The 25559-nt window shown below is 37.3% G+C and overlaps 1 protein-coding gene across 4 annotated transcripts in view; it reads right to left on the reverse strand.

The window, feature by feature from the left end:
* Positions 1 to 5795: 5795 nt before the first annotated feature.
* ATL2 (atlastin GTPase 2) overlaps positions 5796 to 25559 on the reverse strand; it is a 77120-nt gene continuing 57356 nt past the window's right edge. For 3 of the 4 annotated variants that reach the window (XM_020976971.2, XM_078149476.1, XM_020976972.2), the window contains exons 5-13: positions 21019 to 21069; positions 20638 to 20694; positions 18909 to 19001; positions 15327 to 15465; positions 14212 to 14339; positions 12670 to 12726; positions 11337 to 11408; positions 10039 to 10470; positions 5796 to 7735 (exon numbers count right to left, since the gene is read on the reverse strand). In XM_020976971.2, coding sequence (XP_020832630.1) covers positions 7616 to 7735; positions 10039 to 10470; positions 11337 to 11408; positions 12670 to 12726; positions 14212 to 14339; positions 15327 to 15465; positions 18909 to 19001; positions 20638 to 20694; positions 21019 to 21069 — 1149 coding nt within the window. In that variant the 3' untranslated portion in view covers positions 5796 to 7615. The other variant, XM_020976973.2, reaches the window with a different exon arrangement.

The following is a 25559-nucleotide window of genomic DNA, read 5'->3' on the forward strand; positions in this document are numbered from 1 at the left end:
TTTCCTTAGCTTTGAGTTGGTTAAAAATAAAACATTGATCATTTGAGGCCGTGATACAGGGGATACTTCCAGTAGGACCAAAATAAGAAGCTTGAAAAGAGACATTGAAAGGTGATAGGTGCAAGATTGGCTGCCTTTCCAATTGACTGGTTCCCAAAATCAAGCTTATAGATGCAAGTTTCTGGAAACAGCTGTATGGCTTTCTTTGGATCAATTCACTTTAATTTATTAATTTGTTTACTTAAATGTACTTAAAGGATTTGCCATTTCATTGTCATGGGTCATCAATGCAACATCAAGGTCTGCAGACTATCCTTATTGCATCGTTACCAGCACCTTAAGAGACATGCTTTCTTTAGACTATCATTTTTCTCATGAGTTACATAAAACAGGTCATTACCATTCCTCCAAAAGGTTTCACATCTCTTAGACAAGCTCCGCTTGGCTTCAACTCGATGGAACAACATCTCTCACCTTCCCCAAACCCCTCCCCATATACTGATCATCTGAAATTTCATCACCACAAAGACTGACTCAGGCTTTGACATTCTACACTTCTTCAGCTCTCCGATACCTCTCACCTCTTAAATGGAGGAGCATTAAACTCCTCCCAAAGCCTTCCTTTACTAGAGGGTTCAAAACCTTTCTAGTAGCTCCATTCTCCATCAGTAGCTTGACTCAGTTTTAACTCAATTAACACTATGTCCATGAGCCAGGTACCGCGATGGCACCCCACCTCCTGCTTTTCAGCTCTCCTTTGGTATGTTATCTTCCCCCCATTAGATTATAAGCTCCTTGGAGCAGGGAATTCTTTTATTTGTATTCTCAACACTTATCACAGGGCCTGGCACATAGTTGACACTATGTTTACTGATCTGATGACACAATGTGGTCAACATTTATAGACACTCAAGAAATAAGTAAAAAAAAAAATTTATTAGGGAGAATAGGCAAAGAGAAGTTGCAGATCTGTTTGGGAGAAATAATCACTGAATCAGACTAGTAGAAGACAACTCCACTCTAAAAGTGGAGCACTGGGGCTTTCTAGTGGTTACAGAAGCAAAATCCCAGAAACTCAAGAGTTTACTCTGTCCATGAACAATCTTTTACAACATATTCAGCAAGAGGTCATGTGGCCTCTGCAAGGAAGACCTGAAGGAAAGAGGAATCCATTCAAAGAAGACAATACCGCTTATAAATAATACAGATTGTTAGGATAGTTTTCCCTATATCAAGCCTGTGTTTTCTCCTCTGTAATTTCTACCTTATTTTCTTTTGCCCTCTAGGGCCAAATGCGACCAGGGTAATGCTTCTTCCATCTAACAGATGGAATGTCTTAATGTCTTAAATACTTTAGACAATTATCATGCCACACCCTGACTCTTTCCTTTCCCAGACCTCCCCAGTTGCTCTGAACAATTCTGTGACATAAACTTGATCACACCAGCTCCCCTCCTCTCAACATTCTCCATTTTATTGATGTTTTTCCTAAAATGTGGTGCTCAAAACTGAACACAATATTCCAAGTGCAGGGGGACCAAGGCAGAGTATAACATTGTCACCTCCCTAGTCCTAGACATTATACTTGCTTTGATGTAGCATTAAGATCACCTTAATGTGATTTGACTGCCACATTAAACTGCAGACTTACTGCACTTGTCAATCAGAAAGAATCTATCCTCAGTGCCTCTCCTCTGACTCTTAACCTAACCCTCTGCAATCTGGCTTCCAACCTCACCATTTAACAGAAACTGCTCCCTCCAAGATCAACATCCTTCTAGACACCTCTTCAGTATAACACTACTGACCACATTTTTCTCCCTGGATTTTTCTGACATTACTTTCTTGGTCCTCCTCCTGATTGCTCTTCAGTCTCCATTACTGGATGTTATGTCTGCTATGGGTTGACCACAAGGCTCACTCTCTGTTCTAGGCTCTTTTCTTTCTATACCTCCCATGAGTTCATTTTTGTGCAAAAGACCTATAGATCTTTCTTGTGCTCCATCTCACAACATGAATTTCCTAGTCAGAAATTTTAACTGGATGTTTTATAGCCCTCTCTAGTTCAACGTTATCTAAAACAAAACTTGGTATGTCCAAAACCTGTTCCCCTTCTAAACAATGAATACCATCATCTTCCTGGTCATTCAGGTTCATAACCTTAGGGCCAACCTTATCTCACTCACGCCACATATCCAATTATTTGCCAAAAACTGTTCTCAAATGTCCCCTTCTCTCCGCTTAACGTAGTCACCACCCTAGTTCCACTCTGATCACCTTTAGCCTGCAGTATTACAACTCATTTGGTCTCCCTACCTCATTTCTCTCTATTCCAATCTATATTCTATGTAGCTTCCAAACTGACTTTCCTAAAGCATTGTCCCATGTCACAACCCCAACTTAAAGCCTAGAGACTCCCCATTACCTAAAGGTTCTCCTGTAAATTTTAAATTTCTAAGTCTTTTCCTACCTTTCCAGTTTACTTGCACATCACTCACCCTCCATATGATGGTCCAGCTATGCTGCCCTGCTGTTCTCCACACTCAACACTCCATCTCTGATCTCTCGGCCTTTGTCCTAGCAGTTCCCCATTTCCAGAATGGACTCCCTACATACCTGCCTCCTAAAACATCTAGTTTCCTTCAACTCAGACCAAGCACCACCTACTGCAGGAGGCCTTTCCAGGACCAGCTACTTGTGCCTTCACCAAGGCTAACTTGAATTAATTTGTGTATGTCTATAAAGCTATGTTTCGTTTCCCAGTTAAAATGTAAGCCTTGAGGGTGGACTTTTCCTTTTATCCAAGTATTGCCAGTGCTTAACACAGTATTTGGCATATAATAAACAATAAATGCTTGTTGACCTAAGTCCACTGAGACATCAAAATTTTTTTCAAATGATTCCATTGTTTTCTAAACAGAACATCCAGAATGTCTCAAAGACACAAGCAGTTCCAAGGGCAATGGTTTTCTGCTGAAAACATGGCATGCCAAGCTGATCCATTTTCCCTTAAAATTATAAACTTAAATCTAAGTGGATAATTCCCTTTTGAAGGGGGTGGGGGTGAGGCTCTCCCTTCCAGTTGTTCTTTCAGTTACCAGCAGTACCCAAAGTCCACAATTTGAAAGAGAAATCATATACCTGACAAGTTTGAGACCCCAGCAGAGGGATCCACTTGCTGCTAGACCTCATTCCAGAGAAATCCTCTTTGATTAATGTATGGTATGAACATACTGCAAATAAAAACTACTCATAAATTAAACAGCCAAGGACAGTATGAATTCCATGGCATGGTTCAATATTATAGAACAGTCACTAAAAATATATTTTCCTAAGGGGGCAGCTAGGTGGCACAGTGGATAGAGCACTGGCCCTGAAGTCAGGAGGACCCGAGTTCAAATACGGTCTCAGACCAAACACTTGACACTTACTAGCTATGTAATGCTGGGCAAGTCACTTAACCCCAATTGCCTTAAAAAAAAAAAGTGTGTGTGTGTGTGTGTGTGTGTGTGTGTGTGTGTGTATATACATATTTTCCTATAATTCCTAATCTCTCTGTGTATATGTATAAAATCTCTGAAAACATGTAAGAGAAAGCTCTAATAGGTGGCACTCTAGTCATAAAGTATTACCCTTTAGAATAAATTTGGGGCTAAGCTAGAAAATGTTTTTCAAGTCTATTTTCAGTGGAATAGGACTAACTGGGAGGATCTTCATCTAGAAATGTATAGGTCTTAATTGTACCACTGCAAGAAAATCACACACACTTGAGAGTCTTCTATTCGCCAAGAGTTCCATGAGTCCTGTGAACAGGCAACAGAGAGCATCAGAAGCAGCATTCTTCCCCACCCCCAAAGAGAAAAGGATAATCAACTTATTCCAGAGAAATATTAAAAGGGGGGAGGGGGGAAGGAGAGAAAAAGATACAGAACGTATCATACAGAATGTATCAGTAAAAGATATTCTAGGTAAGCTTATTTTATTCTTGAAACATTTCTGGATAATTTTATCAAAAAGGAAACAAAAACAATAGATTTGTGAATACCTTTATCTGAAAGGTATTATAACAAAGTAAACACTGTCATCACACATTCAGGAGACAATCCAAAGTAAGGTTCTGGTCCACCTTTTTATAAAAGATTTCAAGGCCTGAACAATCTCACATCTGAATATTGGATCAAGTCTAAGGTACAGCCAAGTACTCTGTAGGGATTGGGGTTTCAACCTCTCAGAGAACTGTTACTAAGCAGCTTATCGACTCTCCCCATCTAATTTGCCACAGAAAATAAAGAGTAAAATTATTCAATATAAAAGAGCTGATGAACTCTACTTTGTTTTGCTCCAAATCTTTAAGCTATGTGACAGTGTCCCAAAGCAGATTTTGATGTTGTGTGAAAGGACCACACATTTGCCTGGGAACAATCATTATCATTTTAAAAATACTTAGTCATTACTAGCCTTGGGAGGCTAGCCCATCTAAACTCACCCACTTTTTTTCAGTTGAGAGAGACCTTTGAGATTAGGTGCACAGTGGTACAGAAAGAGTACTAGAAAACCCAGGCTCTAATTCCAACTCTGCCACTTCTAAGATGTATGAGTCAGAAATTCTGAGCCTATTTCCTCATCTACAAAATGGAGGTATTTATATTACCTACCTCAAAAGTTCACAGCAAATAAACGAGTGCAAAGCACTTTGTAAACCTCAAAAGGGTTGATGAATGATATGCAACTAGTTTAGTGGGAGAGCTACAACCCAGATTTATTTTTCAGTCCAAGGCTCTTCTCCTCTGAGATGGAAGCCCCCTGAACCTTACCATGTGCCCAGTCCCCCAGTCACTGCCTTCTGATTTGCCCATATACCCTACAGACTCTTGGCTATTCACTGTACAGGGCAATCAGGCTCTTCTGTCTATCCAATAGCCGAATCCTCTTATATGCTGTTTCCCTCAACTACAGAGGTCTCTCCTTGAGAGCAGGGAAAATCTCCCTTTTTAACGTGCCTAGTGCTTAATGTACGTTTTTTTCACTCCTTTATTCCCTTCTCTAGGAAGAGAGGAAGAAAGTCACTTCCTTTTGAGACCCAGGACTAGAGACAAGTATCAGCTGCAAACAAGTTAGATTACCTAAAATCCTTTCATCTGCAACCTAATTAAGGTGGGCCAAATATATCCTTAGTGACTAAGAGGGGGGAAAAAAAAACAGTCTACTGATAGTGAAAACTGTTTAATTCCTTAAACAAACTTCTTTGTAAATAAAAGCATTAAAAAATTTATGGATGCTAAGCATAAAGAATTTTGACAGTAAACTTATCTGATCCAACAGTTTTGTTATGCTTTGAGTTCTTACCATTTACTTACTCAATAACGGTCAGAATCTTGCTCGTCAAAGGAAAAGATTTCTTTAGATGTCTTTTATAGAATCAAATTACTCTAAATTCAATTCAGTAAGAGATTCTGGCTCATACCAGACCTGAAGTTTATAAAGCAGTTTACATACATTTGATCCTTGTAAACCTTCAGAGGTAGGCGGTGGTAGTTCTTCTAATTTTACAGATGAGGAATCCAAAGCTCAGACCGGATATGTATTCCTGCCCATGGTCACACAGGTATAAAGTGTGCGAGGCAGGACTTGAACCAAGGTCTCTCTGATCCCAAGTTAAACACTCTTTCCACGATACCATGCTTCCAATCACAAAATACTAAAAGCATGAACTACTTTAAAACAAACAAACAAAAAAAAAACTGAAGTGGTCTGGGCTTCATCATCCTCTTAGTTAGAAACATGTGAATGCAGTCTTCAATTTCAAAAAGCTTTGCTATGACACAGCCAACTTTTTATTTTTCTATTCATAAACAATCCACAGCATCATTAAACAGGGTGATAAAAGAAAACATACAAAATTCAGGTGGATCCTTTTTGCTTGAAAATAGGTGAGCTGGTATCAATTTAACGTGGACAGAAATAAATACAATCCATAATAAAAATGAAATTCCAAGAAGGGAAAATAAAAGATATAAAATCAAAGTGTGTTTCCAAACTCTCAACATGGAGCATGACATCTGACTTCTTTTTCACTCAGAGAACAAGCTGTGTGTTTTCACAAGCGCAGGTCACTGTAGAATAACAGCCCTAACACCTCCAAATGAAAACAAACATCAACCAAAAACAAAACCCCACAATACACCAAGACTCGGACAATTATTTTTCTTCTTCTAACAGAGACAGACATGGAAGAGTAACTGTATGCTTTCACAAATTTAGCTTCATTACTAAGGCAGAGTACCTTAGGAGCTGTCATTTGGGCATTTCCTGCTCATGCTCATTTTAGTATGAACAAACATGGTTTGTGTTGTGGAATACATATTTGAAGAGTTCCTTAAAAAAGAATCACAAGTTTCATTTCATATATACATATATATATGAAATATATATATATATATATACATATGAAATATACACGCACAAAACCAATCTTTTAATTATGTACTGAAAATAAATTACAGGAAATAACTTTAAAATGCAAAGGAAGACAAAGTTTCACAACAAACATTCCCACTGAATTCCCAGGGGTAGCGGTAGGGGGGGTGGGGGTGGGGTGAAAATGCAGTGCTCAAGGCAGGTAAATATCACAAATATATCAAAAACTTCAAATTGTTTATGCATTCACACATTTACATGAGCCACAAACATTCCTTTACATAAACCGTACTTAGCCTACTACAGAACCAGATTTTGCCATAAACTACAAAACTTTTAATACAAAATCGTATTTATATATTTATAATTCATGTACATGCCCTATCTGTGATTTTAGAAAATAAAAGCTACACACTGTACAGACAATCCCAACTCATAGCTGTAGGCAACATTTTTGGCTGGAATTTCTCCCCCAATAAAATGGCATATTTTATGTACACAAAGGCTAAACTGCAGAAGAGACTGTTCCATTTCCCAGTAATGCATCTTGTTTTAGGGCAGGTCTATGGAATTTAAGAAGGCAAGACAAATGTACACTCCATAATCACTTCCTTAGGGACAAGGTGAAGCCCTGTCATTTCTGTGAAGATCTCATGATATGTGCACTTTGTGTAACACTGGTACTGACAGCAGTAAAGCAATCTATATATGTAATGTCGTGGCTCAATAAAGACATCCCTGGTGCCAGTCGTCACTACCATCTCAAACTGACTGATTCACAGCTACTCCAGAAATTAAAATCTCAATGGGACATCGTATGTTTACATTCTGTTAAAAGATTTCACTTTAATAGATTTCTCAAAATATTTCCCTGATACATTCCTTTTCAGACGACGACTTTTTCTAACAAGTCAGAGACTGTAGATTAAATTAAGAATTAAACATGGCACAAATGTGCGTGATAAGAGAATGCTCTTCTCTCAGTCTCCATGGCACTAACTTGTGTCTCGGAAGCAAGTGAAGAAGAGAATGCTTAAAACCAACAACCAATTTTTCACACTCTGTGGCAACAATCTGTGGAGCCAGTTATACTAAACTACTTCTATAGTGGATTGTAAACTTTGGTTTATTTTGAGTTCTCATTGTACAGCAAGCATGATAAAGGACGGGAGAGCAGAGTTGAAGAGGAGATGAACTGTCAGTCTGTCTTTAATCGGGCATGATGAGACACCTGGTCAGTCAGGCCTGCTTTGATAGAGTTTGTTACAGACTGCCTTATGTTTTCCTCCATCAATTTATCACCCAGGGGCTTCAATACCTGTGGTTTGAGAAATGTGCAAAACAAAACAAAAAGCCATAAGGTAAAAAAAAAAATTACATATAAAAATATTTCAAAATTCAATTCAAAGTAATGAGCAAAGTAACCAAGAATATGGAAAACTAAACTAAAAAGTTTCAAAAGAATAAGCAATACTGTTGGAAATAATGTATTTAGTCACTTTACAAAGAAAAATAGAAATTATTTTCTTCCTATATGGTATGTCACTGAATTCAAACCATTTTATAGTTCCTATGAGACTTATGTGCAATTCCATACCCTCTATGCAGCATCAATCTGGTATGTTTACAGCATTTTATGCAGACCGACCGGGCCCAGACGGTCCTGCTTAGTGTCCTACATGTGTAAGTGTGAACACTTCATATACAGAAAAGTTAAAAATACTGTCTAATTTTTCTTCTTGTTATTGTTGGATGACAGTCTCTGTCGCTGTGCTGATGAAAGAGCACGATGAACCATTCGGCGTCTAATAACTTCAAACAGTTTGGAAAACACCTAAAACATGGAGTGATTGGTTAGGAAAATGACGTCAGATTGACTTGAAGTTGACAGAGTACAAGACTAAGAAATTTGAGACTTGGTAGGTTTCTCACCTTCCTGGGACTCCTCTGAGGCAAAAGAAAAGAGAAAGGCAAAGAAATTTAGACAAAGGCAATAACAACAGAGAGCTTTTGTCCTCTGAATAGTAATGAATGCAATTCAAACTAATGTGAAAATAATTTTACATGCTATAGACTGTTTTCAACAGGCTGACTCCATTTTAATGACACTTAAAATTCTAGAATTAATGCTGCACAGGAGGTAGGTTATTTTAAAGCAAAAACCTGGATAATTAAAATATACTCATAATTTAAAACAATAAAAGTCAACTAGGACAGAGGTGGGGGGGGAGGGGATTATAAACTCATTACAAAAACAATCAAGGAACAAATTGAAGGTATTGTCTTTCAACCAATCCTTTAGTAAGATACCAAAAGTGCTATAAATAATTAGAGAATTTTCAGGATAGGGCAGGATTTAAGTCCATACATCCACAAATTCTTATCAACTATGAATAAGTAATATTGTTTGTAAGTCAGCATTCTTATGGGTGGATTACAGTGGGTAGAAGGAAAGAAGCATTTTTGTGAGATAAACTGGAGAGGGAAAAAATTAAGATATAACTTTCCCCAAACATGATTTACTTTAAAAACTTTTTTTTTAAAGCAGAAGAACCATGAATTATAGCTTCTTGATCAAATCTCACTAGGCTACAGAAATGAAAACTGAAAATAACTACTATACTGTTCACGAATGACAGCAGCTTTATTTTTTCATCTGACATAATGTTCAAATATTCCAAGATGATCATTTTTCATATCTGTGTACTACATGCAAAACCAGCATATAAATGCCAGGTTCAGACATAGCCGCTCCAACTGAGTAACTGTTTAGTGTTAGTGAAGCTTGACTTTAACCATACTAATAGCACCAAAAAGCAAAATCCAGAAACAAGTTCTCCTGACTTCCAGTGTATTTGTTTTCCCATGTCATAGGTCAATAAGTTAACAGCTTCTCAGTTCCGATACACAATGACTTCTAGATTTTTTTCTTCACAGTGCTTCAGTCTGTCAACCTTATCTTCCTGGTAAGCAACTTTGTCACTTGGGCTGCAGATACGTCCACTACATTTATTATGGAACATGGCCATGCATTGCTTCTTGCTCACTCGTATTGGTGAGCAGCACTTTTCAAAAATATTAGTTATGATTATCAAACTTATTTGGCTTCCCTCTTTAAGTCTTCACTGATTATATTACTATTGAGGACTTCCTCATATTCCAAAGAAAACTCACGAAAAATCCCACAGTTAAAAAACACTATCATTCGTTTAAACTGAACTCAACATTTTTTGTTGAACTGACTATCCCTATGACAAGCAAGCCTAAGAAAAGGCATTAGGTATCTATCCCAAAGATGTCAATTCTGGTATAGCCAAGCTTGCATAATCATTTTGATTCTGAAAATGAATCTTTCAACCCATATGATATATTGACATCTTGATTATAAATCCACTCAATAGACAGCACATCAATACAAGCATCAGTTCATGGGATTTAAAGGTGGAAGAAACCGCAGACATCATCTAGTTCAACGCCCTCATTTTACAAACAAGGAAACGAAGACCCAAAGAGAATGAGATCTGGTACAGGAGAGAATTAACTATTCAAACAGTGGAGAAGAAAACATCAAGATGGTGGGAGACAGAATAGTCAATAAAAAACTAAAAGATATATACCAACCTGTTCCCATAGTGTTTCAGCAATTTGATCAATCATTGTTCCAATTTCTCTGAACTCCCCAGAGTATTTAACATATGCCCAAGTACAAAGGGATGTCAGTGCTAAACCCATTATCAGGTTACACAAGACAGCTATCGAGTTCAGGCCGATGAAGCCAGTCAGTCCTGAGATTATATACATAGCAAACATGACTGCGAACAGTGTGGCAGGGGTACGAGCAGCATAGAAGATGTTTTTGCCATCATTGTGCTTTACAAAATTTGCATAGGTTTCTTCGATCTCAGCTTCAAGCTGGTCCTGATAACGACGGCAGAACTCATCTCCTCCCATTTTTTTCACAGAACAAAACTGTTTGACAGCTACCTCCTTGAAATCCATATGTTTTTTTTCTAAATCCGAAGGTGCAATGTAAGGCTTATCTCCACCACATACCTATTTAAATAAAACGGGAGTACGATGAGCTACCTTCTACAAATAACATTTTTTAAAAAACACTGCCTAACTTTAATTCTTACAGTGACAGAACTACACAAGGCCCAAGATCTTAATAGCTCAGAGTTGAAATCAAGTACGTTGAATGATATGCTTCACCAAAAAGGTTTAAGCCACATAGGCACGTGAAGTCATCTCCCTTCTAAACAGAAGTGCAAAGAGATAATTTAAAACCCAAAACATCCAAGTATTACAGTGTCATGTCATCCTTATACAAAACAACAGAACTAAAGCATGGAAGGCAAATTACTTCCATTATTCTGGGTCACCTTCATTCTGCCTTCGCCCACATGCATTTTCCCTGATAAAATGTCATTATCCTGGGAGGCAGTGACAGTTTCATTTTTGTCTTTGAATTCCCAGTGCCTGTAATGTAGTAGGCACTTAATAAAGATCGACTGACATACCTGAATGGAAGATACAGTGAAAATTGCTAGGAAGATAGATGCATGGTGAAAATGTAACAAATACACTACAAAATTATCTTCAATTTAGAGTTAATTTTAAAAACTACTACGTGCCTTAAGCTTGCTTAAGGCTACTATTATCAGCATTCTGATATCAGAGGCTACTATTAACAGCATTCTAAATTACTTAACAAAAAAATTCTACCCATATGGCTTATGGCCTGCTACCAGGCCTCTTTTCCTTCTTATACAGTATATAATCTTTATAAAAACAACTTATTTCCAAGAATGAGAATGAGGAAGGGGACTAGGATGTGCTTGTGACGATGACAATGAACTCAAAAAGACTATTTACAATAACTGACATACCAAAAACTGCAAAGTTACAAAATTACCAACCTGCTCCATGTTTTTGCTATAACTGTCCTTTGCTCCTGCTACTGCAGCAAGATTGTTAGCTTCAGCTGTTGCCTGTTTAAAAAAAACAAAAACCTTCTATTAAATAAGAATACTTTTGATGTCTAATTTTAGTCTTCAAACATAAGCTACGAAAAATTACATACATATTTTCCAAGAAGAGAAACAATAACAACAAGTCCAAAGATTCATCCTAATTCAAAGATTAGTTCTATTTGCTTTATGCAAATATTTTTTTGGAGGATGATTGGTGGGATGGGAAGACAGTGACTATATTCTTTCCTAATTACATTTCCCTCACGTTAAGGTAAAAGCATGGAATAATGTAAAAGAAAGCATGGAAAATCTGGGCCCAAAGCCCAACTCTGTTACTTGCTACCTGTGAATTTTTTTTTCCTAACTATGAATTCTTGAACAATCACTTTCTGGACCTCAAATTTCTTTGTAAAATGAGAGGGCTGGACTCGAAGACAGACTTTTTTTCCACATCTAAACCCTATGACATTCACCAAATAATTATAGCTACAAATCATCCAAAAACAAGTCAGATGGTCAGAATAAGGTTAAAAACGTAACATCTCCATCCAATGAATAATTCAAATTTTCCTCTCACATAGTCCACTCAAAAGTAAAAACAAGGTTCCACAATCCACGTAAAAGTAAAGACATGCTCCAATCCATAAAGATAAATTTCCTAATTTGGGGGGAAATGTGCCTGCTATACTGTAAAACTGATAGGCTGTTCAAAGCAGCAAATCCTAAGAGTTCTCAGTTAATCAAAACTTTCCTAAGAAAATAATATAGCACATTCTTACTCTAACAAAGTCTCAAATCAATACATTTTCAAAAAACAAATTTCTTTCCAAAAGATAAATTACTGACAAACGAAAGGAACTAAAAAGTAATATTATTATTATTATTTTGCCTCAAGAAAAAGAAAGTTTAGTTCAGGTATCTATATTAAGCCATCATCAACCACAAATGTATGAGAAAACTTTCTAACTCAGGTACCTAAAAGGAAGGTCTTTTCCCCCCATATAACATGAGACATAGCTTCCAGTACAGTGCTTTACCCATATGCACCAGAATATGATAAAGAATGAACTCAGCCTTTCTAATTATTCTAATTTATGCCAAGACAAATCAGCTGCTCAAAACACTTGTCAAATTCCCCAATCCAAGGTATGACTTTAGATTATCTTCAAAATAGCATTAACATAGTTTAAAAATCATGTCAAATTTGTTTATAACCCCAGTATAACTTCCCATGTTAAGCCCATTTCCCCCCTCAGATATACAAAATATGATAAAATACCTGAAGCATAGATTTAGGATGCGGAAGCTCCTCTCCTTGATAGATTTTAATATAAGCCTAAAAACAAACAAATCTTCATTAATTGGTCATTCTTAAGATCTGCATCAAAAATACCAGAACAAAATTTTAAATAATGAGGGGAGGTGTTCATACACACGATCATTCAGAAAAATTGTTTTCATCACCAAGTAAAGTATGTTGATTGTCACAAAGACATATCATATGGTGGTTTCACAACACTACCAACCTGCCCCCTTTTTAAAAAGTTATTAAATAAAAGGTAAATTAAACCTAAAAAACTATAGAATATATTTGAACTGAAACATTTCCACCTGTCTTAAATTAGATCTGCTTTCTAGAACCTGGAAAACAACATAAAGAATAACTGCAACATAAATGGGGAAAAAAAAGCCTTCAAAATGGAATGCTTTGAAATTAAGCCTTGCCCCAAAGGAGAAATATGAGAAGGTACCACACTTTAGGGTGCAGAATACTGCAGCATATGGCAGCTTTTTCAATATGTTACGTTAATTTTACTGAGCTTTCAAAAATTGTTTATTAAAAGAGAGAGCTCAGTGGGGCAGCTAGGTGGCGCAGTGGATAGAGCACCGGCCTTGGATTCAGAAGAACATGAGTTCAAGTCCGGCCGCAGACACAAAATACTTACTAGCTGTGTGACCCTGGGCAAGTCACTTAACCCCCACTGCCCAACCAAAAAAAAAAAAAAAGAGATAGCTCTCAGAGACAGGGTAGGGGAAGAAAAGGAAATACAGATGATGCTGGGAAAAAAAGATATCAATAAATATTTTAAATTCTATACACTTTCAACTATAAGGTAACTCAGACCCCCACAATTCTATGCAGAATACAGACAATACAAAAGTTTTATAATTCAAGGTTATATTATGGCCAGCATCTTTCATCATATTCCATTGTCAAGGGAAAGTCAATCTCCAATTTTTTGCTAGAAAGAGAGAAGGATCACCAAGTTTGGGGCACTCCACCTTCCTTCCACCTACACACACACACACACACATCCATGTAAATGACTATCAAAACTGAAGAGGAATGAAGTGTGCTCTAAGTGCTAGCCATAGAGGTACTTTGCCATTAATTGTACTTCAACTGCTCCTGGCAAACAGTCACAATGCCAAAAGAGACTTTTCTTGATCACCACAGATAGGGAGTCAATGATTTTCAATCCCATCAGGTTTCATAAATGCTAGTTACAGCATCATGAATGTCATTGCTCTTGTCGTCATCTCCCAGACCCACCAACCCCATTTCAAACCTTCGGATAAACGCAAGAAAATTAGGAAAGTAAATATAATCTTGCGGGAAATGAAGCAAATTCATCACAATTACAAGTTCTATTCATCAAAAGCAAAGGAGAACAGACTTAAAATTTTCCTCGTCATTGCTTTAAGAACCGGTTCTCTCAACACATCTCCATGTAATAATGTCACACCCCATGAGCTAGCTATCACTTCTAATTTAGGAAATTACATTTTAGTAGTTTTAAATATAACAGAGTTTGCCTACCTTAAAGTATTCTACAAGATCTCTACAAGTCACTTTGGATCCACTTATCTCTTTTTCTACCAAATTTTCAGGGGCAAGCAGTAACGGAACCAGATTGCGAAGCTCTTTTTTAAAGTCTTCATCAATATCTAGTAGAGATGGAATTAGTCAACACTAAATTAGTCACAAAAGAAATAGAGATTCAGTCCTCAGTGGCATAAAACAGGTTTCTATTATAGAAAAGCAGCACAGAAACCATCCCTCATTTATACAGCTTCATGGAGAAGCTGTTAATTATTATTTTTCTTTTTTATATCACATAATTAAAAAAATTTACATCACTTTTACTGAGCTAATTATACACAGCATGTAAACTGATACAGCTAGTAATAGCAGGTACCTGATCCAACATTATAAAGTTTCCCTAAACCCTTGTCGAAAATGATGGCTAAATACAACGTAAACTCATTGAAGACAAGGAAATGTTTTATGTATGAAGCCTTGTCTCTAGAATCATGTTTGACAAACAGAAGGGGCTTAATAAATGAGTACTGAATGAACGGAACAAGAATAACCCATGAATCAAAAGTCTCATTTCAGTCAGTGGCTCATAGGTTAAGAAATTCTTGGTATTTTGTTTTGATTTTATTTAAATGTTTATGTTTTGTTTCTTCCTCAGTCCTCCTGAATAGTTTCTTCAATCCTCAATCCTCCTCCATTTATTTCCACAAAATTACATTAACAAGAAATTGCCCTATCTTCTCAAACAAAAGAAGAAGATCCAAATCTACATGTTAGTATATTAGAGTTCCTTAGTAGACTGCTATATATCTTGGAAATAAGTGTACACAGTCTTCAAGACCAACCTTTTAAAATGTTGCCACTAGCAAAAAGCTGACATGTAAAAGTTAATGTTTAGATAGCTGCGATAAAATTCAATTTTAAAAACCTTGAAACAACGAGGATGGTAACCACTTTTTAAAAATGCTTCAAAACAGAAAAATGAGCAGCAAAGCATTTATATCCCAATGGCCTCATAAATCCAAACTCCCATATGAAACAAAGCCAACTAATACTTGCTTTAAAAAGTGGTAATAACCAGTATTTTCACATGAATGAGAATGAGAAATTCCTACCAGTCAATCTCCCATCAAAACTTGGATTGGTTGCAACTTTAAGACCAGGATGTGGCAACAGGAAACAACCAAGATTAGAGAAACAACTGTGAATATGCTTCCTTACATTCTGCAGCTCTTCATGTTGGTTTTGCTTTACCTGTAATGAGGTAAAAAGAAAACAAGATAAAGATTTTGGTTTTTAAACAAACATGATTAAATGGCAACAATGAACATTAAGGAAACATAAGAAAATCAGCAAAGGCACTTTTCAGATTTCACTCAATACAGTCATTCCTTTTTTTAAACTAAGTGTTTCTTAAGGATGAGCACCCAAATCCAAAGGGTGAGAGAGAAGGAAGAAAAGAATACGAGACGTGAAGGTCAATTCCAGCTTGGCAACTTACTACTGGGGTGACCTGTATCACATTAATGCTTGCACACAGGTAAAAAGAGAGGGTTGGACTAAACCTCTCAGGTCCCTTTTAACTCCAAGTTTATTCTATGACAAGTTCCATCCAGTGACCCTCTGACTTGGGGTTCCTCATAAGGCACACCAATTAGGAAAAGTCTCTACGCCTTTCCCCCACACTGGCCTCTTTTCTCCAGCTGCAAAAGTGATAGCTACAGGTCTTTCCTGCTCCCAGGCTCTACAACCCAGGGGCTGATGTCTCCTCCGTCCCCCTGCCCCCCCCCATAACTAGCTGTGCTACCACATGTGGAGACTCAACACCATCCACTGGGCATCACTGTAGTGCCTCTCCCACTCAGAGATGGCATCTGGCAGGTATACACCTCTTACCACTTCTTGCTTCCAGCTCTCAGATGCTAACCTCCCTCTACCCCTGAGGAGGCTGCCACCTTCTTCTCCAGTCCTACTACTTTATCACTCTGGTACTAAGTTCCCTACATCCCTCTCAGGTGGGAGGTCTGTAGGCATCTCAGGAGTACCTCAGGGTAGATTCTGAAAAAATTTGTACTGCAGAGACATTTATGTTTTAATTTAGTTTTAAGTTTTAATGGGGAACTGGAGAAGGTCTGTACACTGTGCAATGAAAAAAGCATCACACCAGGAATCAAGAGATCTGAACTCTAGTTCACAGAATCAAAGAATTTGAGAGTTGGAAGGAACCTCTCCAGCCATCTACTCATATTCATGGCTTCTGTTTGAAGACTTCAAAGAAGGAGAGTCCATTTCTGTAGACAGCTACATGAGAGCCCTTCAAATACTTGAAGACAGCCGTCACCTCCCCCTTAGTCTTCCCCTTTCCCAGCTAAACAAGTTCAGTTCTTAAATCAATTTTCATGCGACACGGACTCAAGATTAAAATTCCATGTTTCAGTGAACTAGAATTCTGGTCTCCTGACTTCTGGTACAACATTATTCTGTTAGTTCTAACTGAAAAACTAACACTGTGGACAAGTGAATCACCTCTCAATTGGTCCTCAGTTTCTTCATGTGTAAAATGAGAGGACTGATCAGATCATCTTTGAAGCCCTCTTCTAGCTTTAAGATTCAATGAGTGTAAAATAAATGGTTTTCCTGGTAAAATACCACTGTGTTCTTTTCTCTATTTTTGAAAATAAAATCCTATAGTTACTTTTTAAGATAGATTTTTGTTGTTCTTTTTCTCTTTTTCTTTCACTTAGTTTTCACCCATATCCCTCCCCCTTCCCCACTCACTGCCAGATAAAGACTGTTGAGAGAAAAAAAGGGGGGGATGGGTAGCAGAACCAATAAACACAACAAAAAGATTTGATGCAACTTGACAAAGCAACAGACACCAACCTGTACAAGGAATAAAGGAGGGGTAGGGTATTTTCTCCTGTCTCTTCTTTGGGAACAAATATAGTCTGTGATTTCACAACTTTCAGTTCTGATTGTTTTGTCATGGTTGTTCTGTTTATGTTGTTGTAGCATCATGCATTTTTTCCTGGTTCTAGTCACTTCATCTTGGATTTATTCATATAAGTCTTTCCAGGTTTCTCTGTATGCGTCACACATTCATACTTTTTTTCACAGCACAGTACTAGTTCATTACATTCATGTACCAAAACTTGTTTAGCCATTCCCTAAATCAATGGGCATCTACTTTGTTTTCAGTTTTCGTTACCACAAAAGTACTGCTATAAATATTTTAGTGTGTATGAAGCCCTTGTACACGGTGGTCAATGACTTCTCCTGCGGTATGCACCTTTCAGTACAACCTTTGGCTCAGAGGATCAGGACATCTGAATCACAATTCCAAATTTTTCCAGAATGATTATGTCAATCTACAACTAAACCAACAATACCTTAGACAGTGCTCATCTCTCTATCACTTGGACATGATTATTCCAATCCTCTGTCACCTTTGACAATTTGCTGGGTGTGAGAGGAAAAAACATCATGGTTGTTTTGATTTGCATCTCTCCTATTATCAGTGAAGTGGCATACATTTTCATAAACTGGTTAACAGTTGAGAATGCTTCTTTTGAGAATTGTGCATCATGTCCTTCAACCACCTATATGCTAGAATATGGCTTTCTGTCTTGGGCACACAGCATGTTCCAAAAGTCTTAATACTGTTTTATGTTTTAGTAGCTTAAATTGAAGTTTAAAGAGTTCTGATAGCTTAAAGCTGCACTAAGACTTTGGAAACATCTTATGTTTCTATTAACTGTCCAATATCAGAGACATTTGATAAAAAATATTTTTCCCCAGTTAAATGTTTCCCTTCTTATCCTGCACATTGATTTTCTTTGTACTTTTCAATGTCATGCAATCAAAATTTAACCTCATCCTTTGATTAAGAATTCACCCCTTACCCATAGCAGAAAATGGCAAATGATCTGTTTCTCTTCTAATTATGTTGTAGTAAAGGTTTTCCATTTTTATTTTATTATGGAATACATAGTACAAGTTAATCTCAGTCTTATTTCCGCCAGACTGTTTTCCAGTTGTCCCAGCAGTGCTTATCAAATAGGGAGTTCTTTCCTGGGTAATCTATATTTTGGGGTACAGCCAACACTGAGTTAATGAGTTCCATTATTTCTGCTTCTCCCTAGTCTAGTCTATGGATCTACTTCTGTGTTTTTTAACTAGTTCCAAATGGCTCTGATTGCTACCTTTTAAATATAGTCTGAGGTCTGGACGTGCTATTTCTCCTTCATGCCTATGTTTTTTTCCATTATTTTCCTTGATATTCTAAATCTTTGGCTCCTCTCAATGAATTTTATTGCTTTATGTAGCTCTAGCAAGAATCCTTTGGATAGTCTGATTGATAAAGAATTAAATCCACAAATTAATTTTTGTAGTACTACCATTTTAATTTTATTGGTATAGCTCTACCATGAACACTTAATATATTACTCCCCCAGCTATTTAAGTTGTTCTTTATTTCTGTAAGAAGCATTCAGTAATTTAATCTATATAATATTGAGTGTGCTTTGGAAGAATGACTCTCAAGTATTTTATGCATTTTGTAGTTATTTTGAATAGGACTACCCTTTTTCTAAGTACCTACTGCATTTTATTACCATGGTTATTTTGTTGTTTCTGGTTAATACAAATTATTAAATACCACTTACATGTTCATTCTTCATTCTCTCACTTTGGCTTACCTGTAATCTTTTTTCAAGGAACTGTCTTCCTCCTTCCAAGCCATATGAATGCTCATATGGATAACTCCAATCTCGAATCAAGAACATTAATGTCTACACAAAAAGAAAAAGTGATCATCTTACCAGCACACAAAGATGACTGCATTTACTGCTATTACCACCCAAGTTTCCCTTAATCCTCTAAACAATCTTTACCAGAAACAATGGTATAATCTGCTTCTGACTCTCTCTCGTTTGTTCTCTCCATATTACTCACTCACACACAGAGACACACAACCCCCCCCACTATAATATACACACGTGTGGTATGTGCATGTGTATGCATATATGCATACGATCCAGTAATACCAGCCTCCTACTCCCATCACGCACAGCCATTATCTAACTGAAAGTTTAATGTTATCAAATAGAGTAAATTGGGCCTTACCGCCATTTAAAAGTATATTGGCAACTTAATTTTTTAAAACCACAATGGGATTAAACACACAATTTGATCATAATAAAGTACATTAGCTGAGTCTTCATTCCAGAAGAATAAGATAAACCAACTACATTAACTCGGTGGTTAGTAAAACTACTGACTTTTGGAGCTGAAAGCTATTTTGGAAGATTATTTAGTCCAACTCATTCATTTTATAGATGAGAAATTAGAGAAGTAAAGTGGTTTGTACTCAAGGTTATGCAATCAGTACACCGCATTGCTGGGACCAGGATTTTAAAAAATTCAAGCCCAGTGTACTTTTACCCTACCTGGTATAAATAGAGGCCAAAATAACATATTTGACATTAGGTCAATTCAATAACATTACCTCTACCCATACACACAGGAGACTGTAACCTTCACCCTAGCCAGTTGCTTCCAAAATGTAGTCAGCAAAAATCCAGTAAAACACTATATTAACAGGATCATTACCATCATCAAACATGGATAACATCAATAAACAAACAAAATTTGGTGAAATGAAAAGAACAATCTTATTGTCTACAACTGTCCCCAAGCCAAGATTAAATTAAACTGGCAAGTCAATCAAATGAATCTTTTTCCTTATCTAAAAAGAAGGTGGACTAGATGATCTCCAGTAGTATCAGATTTAATACTCTATGATTTCAAAATATTCAGTCGGCTCTTACATGCAGAACGTATGAAAAAGAAACCATAACTGAAATTATAGCATTTTCATTCCCTTCATTACAAAGGTTTCCTCCACAGGAAATAAAATACATTAAAAACCACTTAAATCTAATTTTAGCCTCACAAATCCTAGAATCCTGCTACAAGGATAAGTATTAACCAAGACAAGAAGTGATTAAATTGACCCAAACCACAAAGCTACAGTCTTATTATAGCCACCTAAGTTGTACCCAATAAAATGAGTTCAGAGTTGAAATAAGTGGGGGCTTTCTCACATAAGGGTCAAGCAAGGAGAGGAGGTGGTAATATAAGGGTAAAACAGAACCATAGCCCTACATGAAAATCGTATCAACTACACTGAAAGAAATGTAGCAGAACTTTTGGAAAACTCGAAAAAATTACCGATAACAAACAGACCAGATTCACTCATTCCTTATCTATCTTCCTGGCAAATTTATGACCAACCTAAGTGGTATTTGCCAAAGATTCAACCATCAGTTCCATAGGATATACTTACTAAAATCTACTGTTTCTCCAGAAGACAGAAGCTAACTTGAAAACTTTTTCATGCTGAGGTAAAATAACTTAAAAGTTTACCTGAAACGGCTTCTGGTAGATTTCTTCCATTGCAAGCCTTCCATACTCTGTAAACAACTATTAAATCAGGCTATTAAAATTAATGACACAGGAAGATAGGAAGAGGGTGTGATGTGACACTGATTAAATGGTCTTTTTTTTTTATTAGAAATTAATTATAGCTCAAACAGAACATTAAAAGAAAGCAAACACTAAGTTCCAGACTCTAACAGTGTTTATATAACAAAGATTATCCTCATAAACAAACAAACTGATTTATAACTTCATAAAACACAATATTGTTATATTGGATGGGGGGGGAGTATTAAGATTTTCCAAGTAGATATGAAGATGAAATATTTTACCAAAAACCATTTAGTATGAATTTCCTAATATACATACTTGTAAATGCTGAAGATCATCTTCTTGAATATTCTGAGATAAATTATATACCTGTTAAGAAAAACAATTAATCTTGACATAGCACTATAAGATTTACAAGGGGTACAAGTTTATCACTTTAAATGGAATACCAGCTACAATTTTTATACCACAGCATAAATGAAGCTTTCATCTACTGTTATAATCAACAAAATAAAGATATCAAAGGTCTTTTCTACAATAATCTTCATTTTATGATTTCAAAAGTCAAATATTTCCATGATAAAAACTTAAAATTTGAAGCACAGCAACTCCTAGTCTTATCAGCAGAAGCTCTGCTTTTGTCCCTCCTATCAACTGAGCTCATCAATCTGGATTGGTTATAGCATACTTTGCCTCCCCGACATCAAGAACCTCGTTTTCCTGACTCTTTAGTAACCAGCTGCAGTAGTTCATGAGCTTGTATCCCTCTCACAGTGGTTTGAAAAGCTTTCTGTTAGCAGAACATCTGGAGAACATTACGATGTGGGAAGGGCTAAGCACCCAGGTGGGTGATTTCTCCAGTTTCCTTAGGTAGGTGAAGCAACATGTTGTTATAACATTAGCAGTAATCTACATTAGCACTAATTAGCCAGTAAGAAATCAAAGGGTTTATGGTATTATTGATGGAAACGACCTTAAAAGAAGTTGCATCACCAGCTGCTTGGGTGTCACTGGGCCTTTCCACGTGGAAGTGCTGTCTCCCATGAGAATGTGACCTTCTTAAGGGCAGAGACTCTTTCCCACTTTCTATTTGCATTCCCAGCGCTTTACACATTTTAAGAGCTTAATAAATGCTTCTTTATTTATTCAGAGGGAATCTAAACAATGGCAAGAAGAACCTGTTTCATAAAATCTAGTTTAACAGTAACTGAAGTTTTAATAGAGAACGTATCCCAGCAGTGGATGCAACAGGTGACTATGTGGTTACCCAGAACTAGGCAGAAAGACTGAAAAAGAGCACAGCAGAAATGAGGTCCAAATAGAAGCTAGCAGCTCTAAACCAAGGCATATCAATGGCCAGAGGTGTTTATGTGATATCATAAACAGCCTCACATTCATAAAGCAGTTTAAGATTTATAAAGTGCTTTCCCCAAACGACCATGATAGGCATGGACTGGCAAAATAAAGTAAGCAAAGTAGGTAGTATCATTATTCCTACATGTAATAAACATTTGTAGAATTTAATTATGATTTGAGAGGTCAGTCAAAAGGCATTTATTTATTAAGTACTTACTATGTGCCAGGACCTAGATTAAGCATGGGGGTTACAAAAAAGGCAAAATATCTTAAAGCAGAATGCTCTAGCACAGGAGTGGGAAACCTGCAGCCTCAAGGCCACATATGGCCTTCTAGGTGCAGCCTTTTGACTGAATCCAAGTTTTATAGAACAAATCCTTTTACAACAGGGATTTGTTCTACAAAGTTTGAATTCATTCAAAGGGCTGCACTTGAGGATCTAGAGGGCCATATGTGGCTTCAAGGCCGCAGTTTCCCCACCCCCAGTCTAGCAGTTACAGGATGAGGAAAGGCTTCCTGTACAAGATGTCTTTAAGCTAAGCCTTAAAAGAAGCCAGGGATTCCATTCCAAGAGATGGAATAAAAAGGAACAGCACTCCAGATATGGGAGACAGACAGGCGAAAGGCACAGTAGGATGCCACATCAGATACAAAGAAGAGTGAATAGGCCAGAGCAGCTGTATTACAGCGTGTGGAGAGGAGTAAAGTGTAAAAAGTTTTAAGTGATAAACAGAAGAATTTTTATTTAATACTAGAAGTAACAAGGAGACACTGGAGGTTACTGAGGTCTCTGTGAGGGAGTGAGGTCTGAGCTTTATGACATTCCCTTTGGAGGCTGGAATTCCCTGAGGAGAGTATGGAATGGAGCAGAAAGACCAAATAGGTAACTGCAGTAGTCCAGAAAAAGGTGATGAAGGCCTGAACTAGGCTAATGCTAGGAATGAAGAGAAGACGATATATGTGAGAGACATTGTGAAGAGGTCAGATAGGGGAAGTGAGTCCAAATGAGAAGTCATGGACAATATCAAAGCTGGGAGTCTGAGTGACAAGGACGATGACGTGCCACCAACAGTAAAGTGAGGAGAACTGGATATGCTGAGTTTGAGGTGCCTGAGACATCCAATTTGAGACATACACACAAATTAACGAGAGCACAGATTAAAACATAACAGGTGCTATGATCGTCATGGACAGGCAAAATGCCATAAAGAGGAGAGAGAGAAATTACTGCCAAGACTGCTGTGTAAGTCAGAGAAGCCTCAGTAGAAAGAGTAGGGCCTAGAAGGGCAGGTATGATTTAAAAACCCTTTGATATCAAATTATATTTTAAATTCTACAAACATTGATTACATGTAGGAATAATGATACTACCTACTTTACAATGTCTTTTGGGGGAAAGCACTTTGTAAATCTTCAGCTGCTTTATAAATGTGACACCATTTATGGTAGAAATGCCATGCACTACTTCCCCACCCACTGATATGTCCTGGCCAGAGAGGCTGACTTCCAATATGCACCTCATTTCTGCTGCGCGCTCTCTCATTTCCAGAAATGTTGAGTAGTTTAATTTCTCTAGAGTGTAAAAAGTACATGAGAGAACAGTAAATAAAACTGGAAAGGTATGGTGGCGCCTAGATACTGTGGAGGGCATCAAACGACAAGCTAAAGAAGCTGAATTCGTTGTCTATGCCATTCATTCGATTTGGTAAATACAGTAATCACCTCCAGCTTTATGACACGTCTTGGTAATTCAGTTCTTATATTCTTAGTTAACTTTCTCTAAGGGAAGGATGGAGGGCAGACCAACCAGGCAACTAGAGATTCAGACAAGGGAATCAATCAATCAATCAATCAATAAACATTTATTAAGCATCTACTATGTGCCAGGCACCAAGACAACCTAGCAAATCCCTACTTGGACAGGGCATAACTTGGTCCAACACTGAGTTTACTATACCATGCTGCCTACACTGCTAGCCAATAAGCCAAAATTACAAAGGAACAATGTAAAGGCATGGTCATAGGCACAAATTCCAATGGGGCTGCTAGGTGATGCAGTGGATAGAACACTGGCCCTGAAGTCACGAAGACCTGAGTTCAAATCCAGCCTCAGACATCTGACACTTACTAGCTGTGTGACCCTGGGCAAGTGACTTAACCCACTGCCTAACCACTCCCCCCAAAAAAAATCCAGATAAAGAGAAAAGGAATAACAGAACCAAAGCAGTGGTGGTGGTAGGTTCTATTCCAAAACTTAGCTAAAGTAAGGAAGATCAAGGTCTCGTCTTCATCCTCTTATCCCTGCTACCTCCCCCTTCTCCCCACTTTAGGATACGGAGCTCAGGCTGCTCTGGAACGAGGGAGAGAAGTTTGAGGCAGGGATTTTGACGTTTTTATATGTCATAGACTCCCTCCTTGGCTGTCTGGTGAGCCCATGGACACATCCTCAGAATGTTTTTAAATACATAAAATACACAGGATTACTAATGAAATGTACTTATCAAAATATTTTTTAAAAACAAGTTCAATGACCCCGGGTTAAGAATTCCCCATCCTTGCCCTATGTACTTAACTTCATTCACATTTAATCAGGAAATGTCTAATACAGGCTAATGGAAAGGGGAGTAGAAAGGAAACCAAGAGCACTGAGGCATAGGAAGGATCCTTCCCAATTTGGTAAAATACTAAGGTGTCTCCCACATCAAGGGCATGTACATTTCTGACACCTGAACAAAAAGACTTTTTGTACAACCTCCAGAATATGAGTAACACCAACTGCAACAGCTGCCAAGGACTAATTTTTATCTTTCGAGCATGATATTTTCTTTTCTTAAAAAGCTGTTAGTATAATATGCTTCCAAAGTATCACAGGATGAAGTATCCTGGAGATTCCCTTTCCCCTCGGTGTCCATCTTTCAACCATTTATCTGCTTGGATTAGTACCCACTTCGCCACAAGGAAAATGAGAAGATAAATGCAGGACATTTGATGGGTCTGTGCTAACTGCAAAGCTGGGGGAAAGACAGATTGTCTTGCTTATGAACGTGTGATATAGAATAACAATTATGTTTATTTATCAACAAAATTGGTAATATCAAGAGTTATTATGTCTTTTTTTAATAAAGGAGTCAGAGGTTTAAATTCTACAATGAGATAAACGAGGAAGGCAAAAATAACCAGAGCAAAATTTGGAATTTTCTAGGTTTTTACTTATCTGTATTTTTATCATTAGCTCAGACAATGACCAAGCCCTAGCTTTACCAAAAAAAAAAGTTAAAAAGTTCCCAATGCTAAAAGTTCTTATCCCTGATTAGCTCAACACACACACACACACACACACACACACACACACACACACACACACACACTCTCTCTCTCTCTCTCTCTCTCTCTCTCTCTCTCTCTCTCTCTGTATTTTACACCTTATAATTCTGGTAAGTTCACAGTTGGGTTAGATTAAGACTAGCACTTATTACAAACTCTATTTCCCTTTTATAAAAACA

Source organism: Phascolarctos cinereus, unplaced genomic scaffold, assembly GCF_003287225.1.
Source record: "Phascolarctos cinereus isolate Bilbo 61053 unplaced genomic scaffold, phaCin_HiC Scaffold_2;HRSCAF=192, whole genome shotgun sequence".
Lineage (NCBI taxonomy): Eukaryota > Metazoa > Chordata > Mammalia > Diprotodontia > Phascolarctidae > Phascolarctos > Phascolarctos cinereus.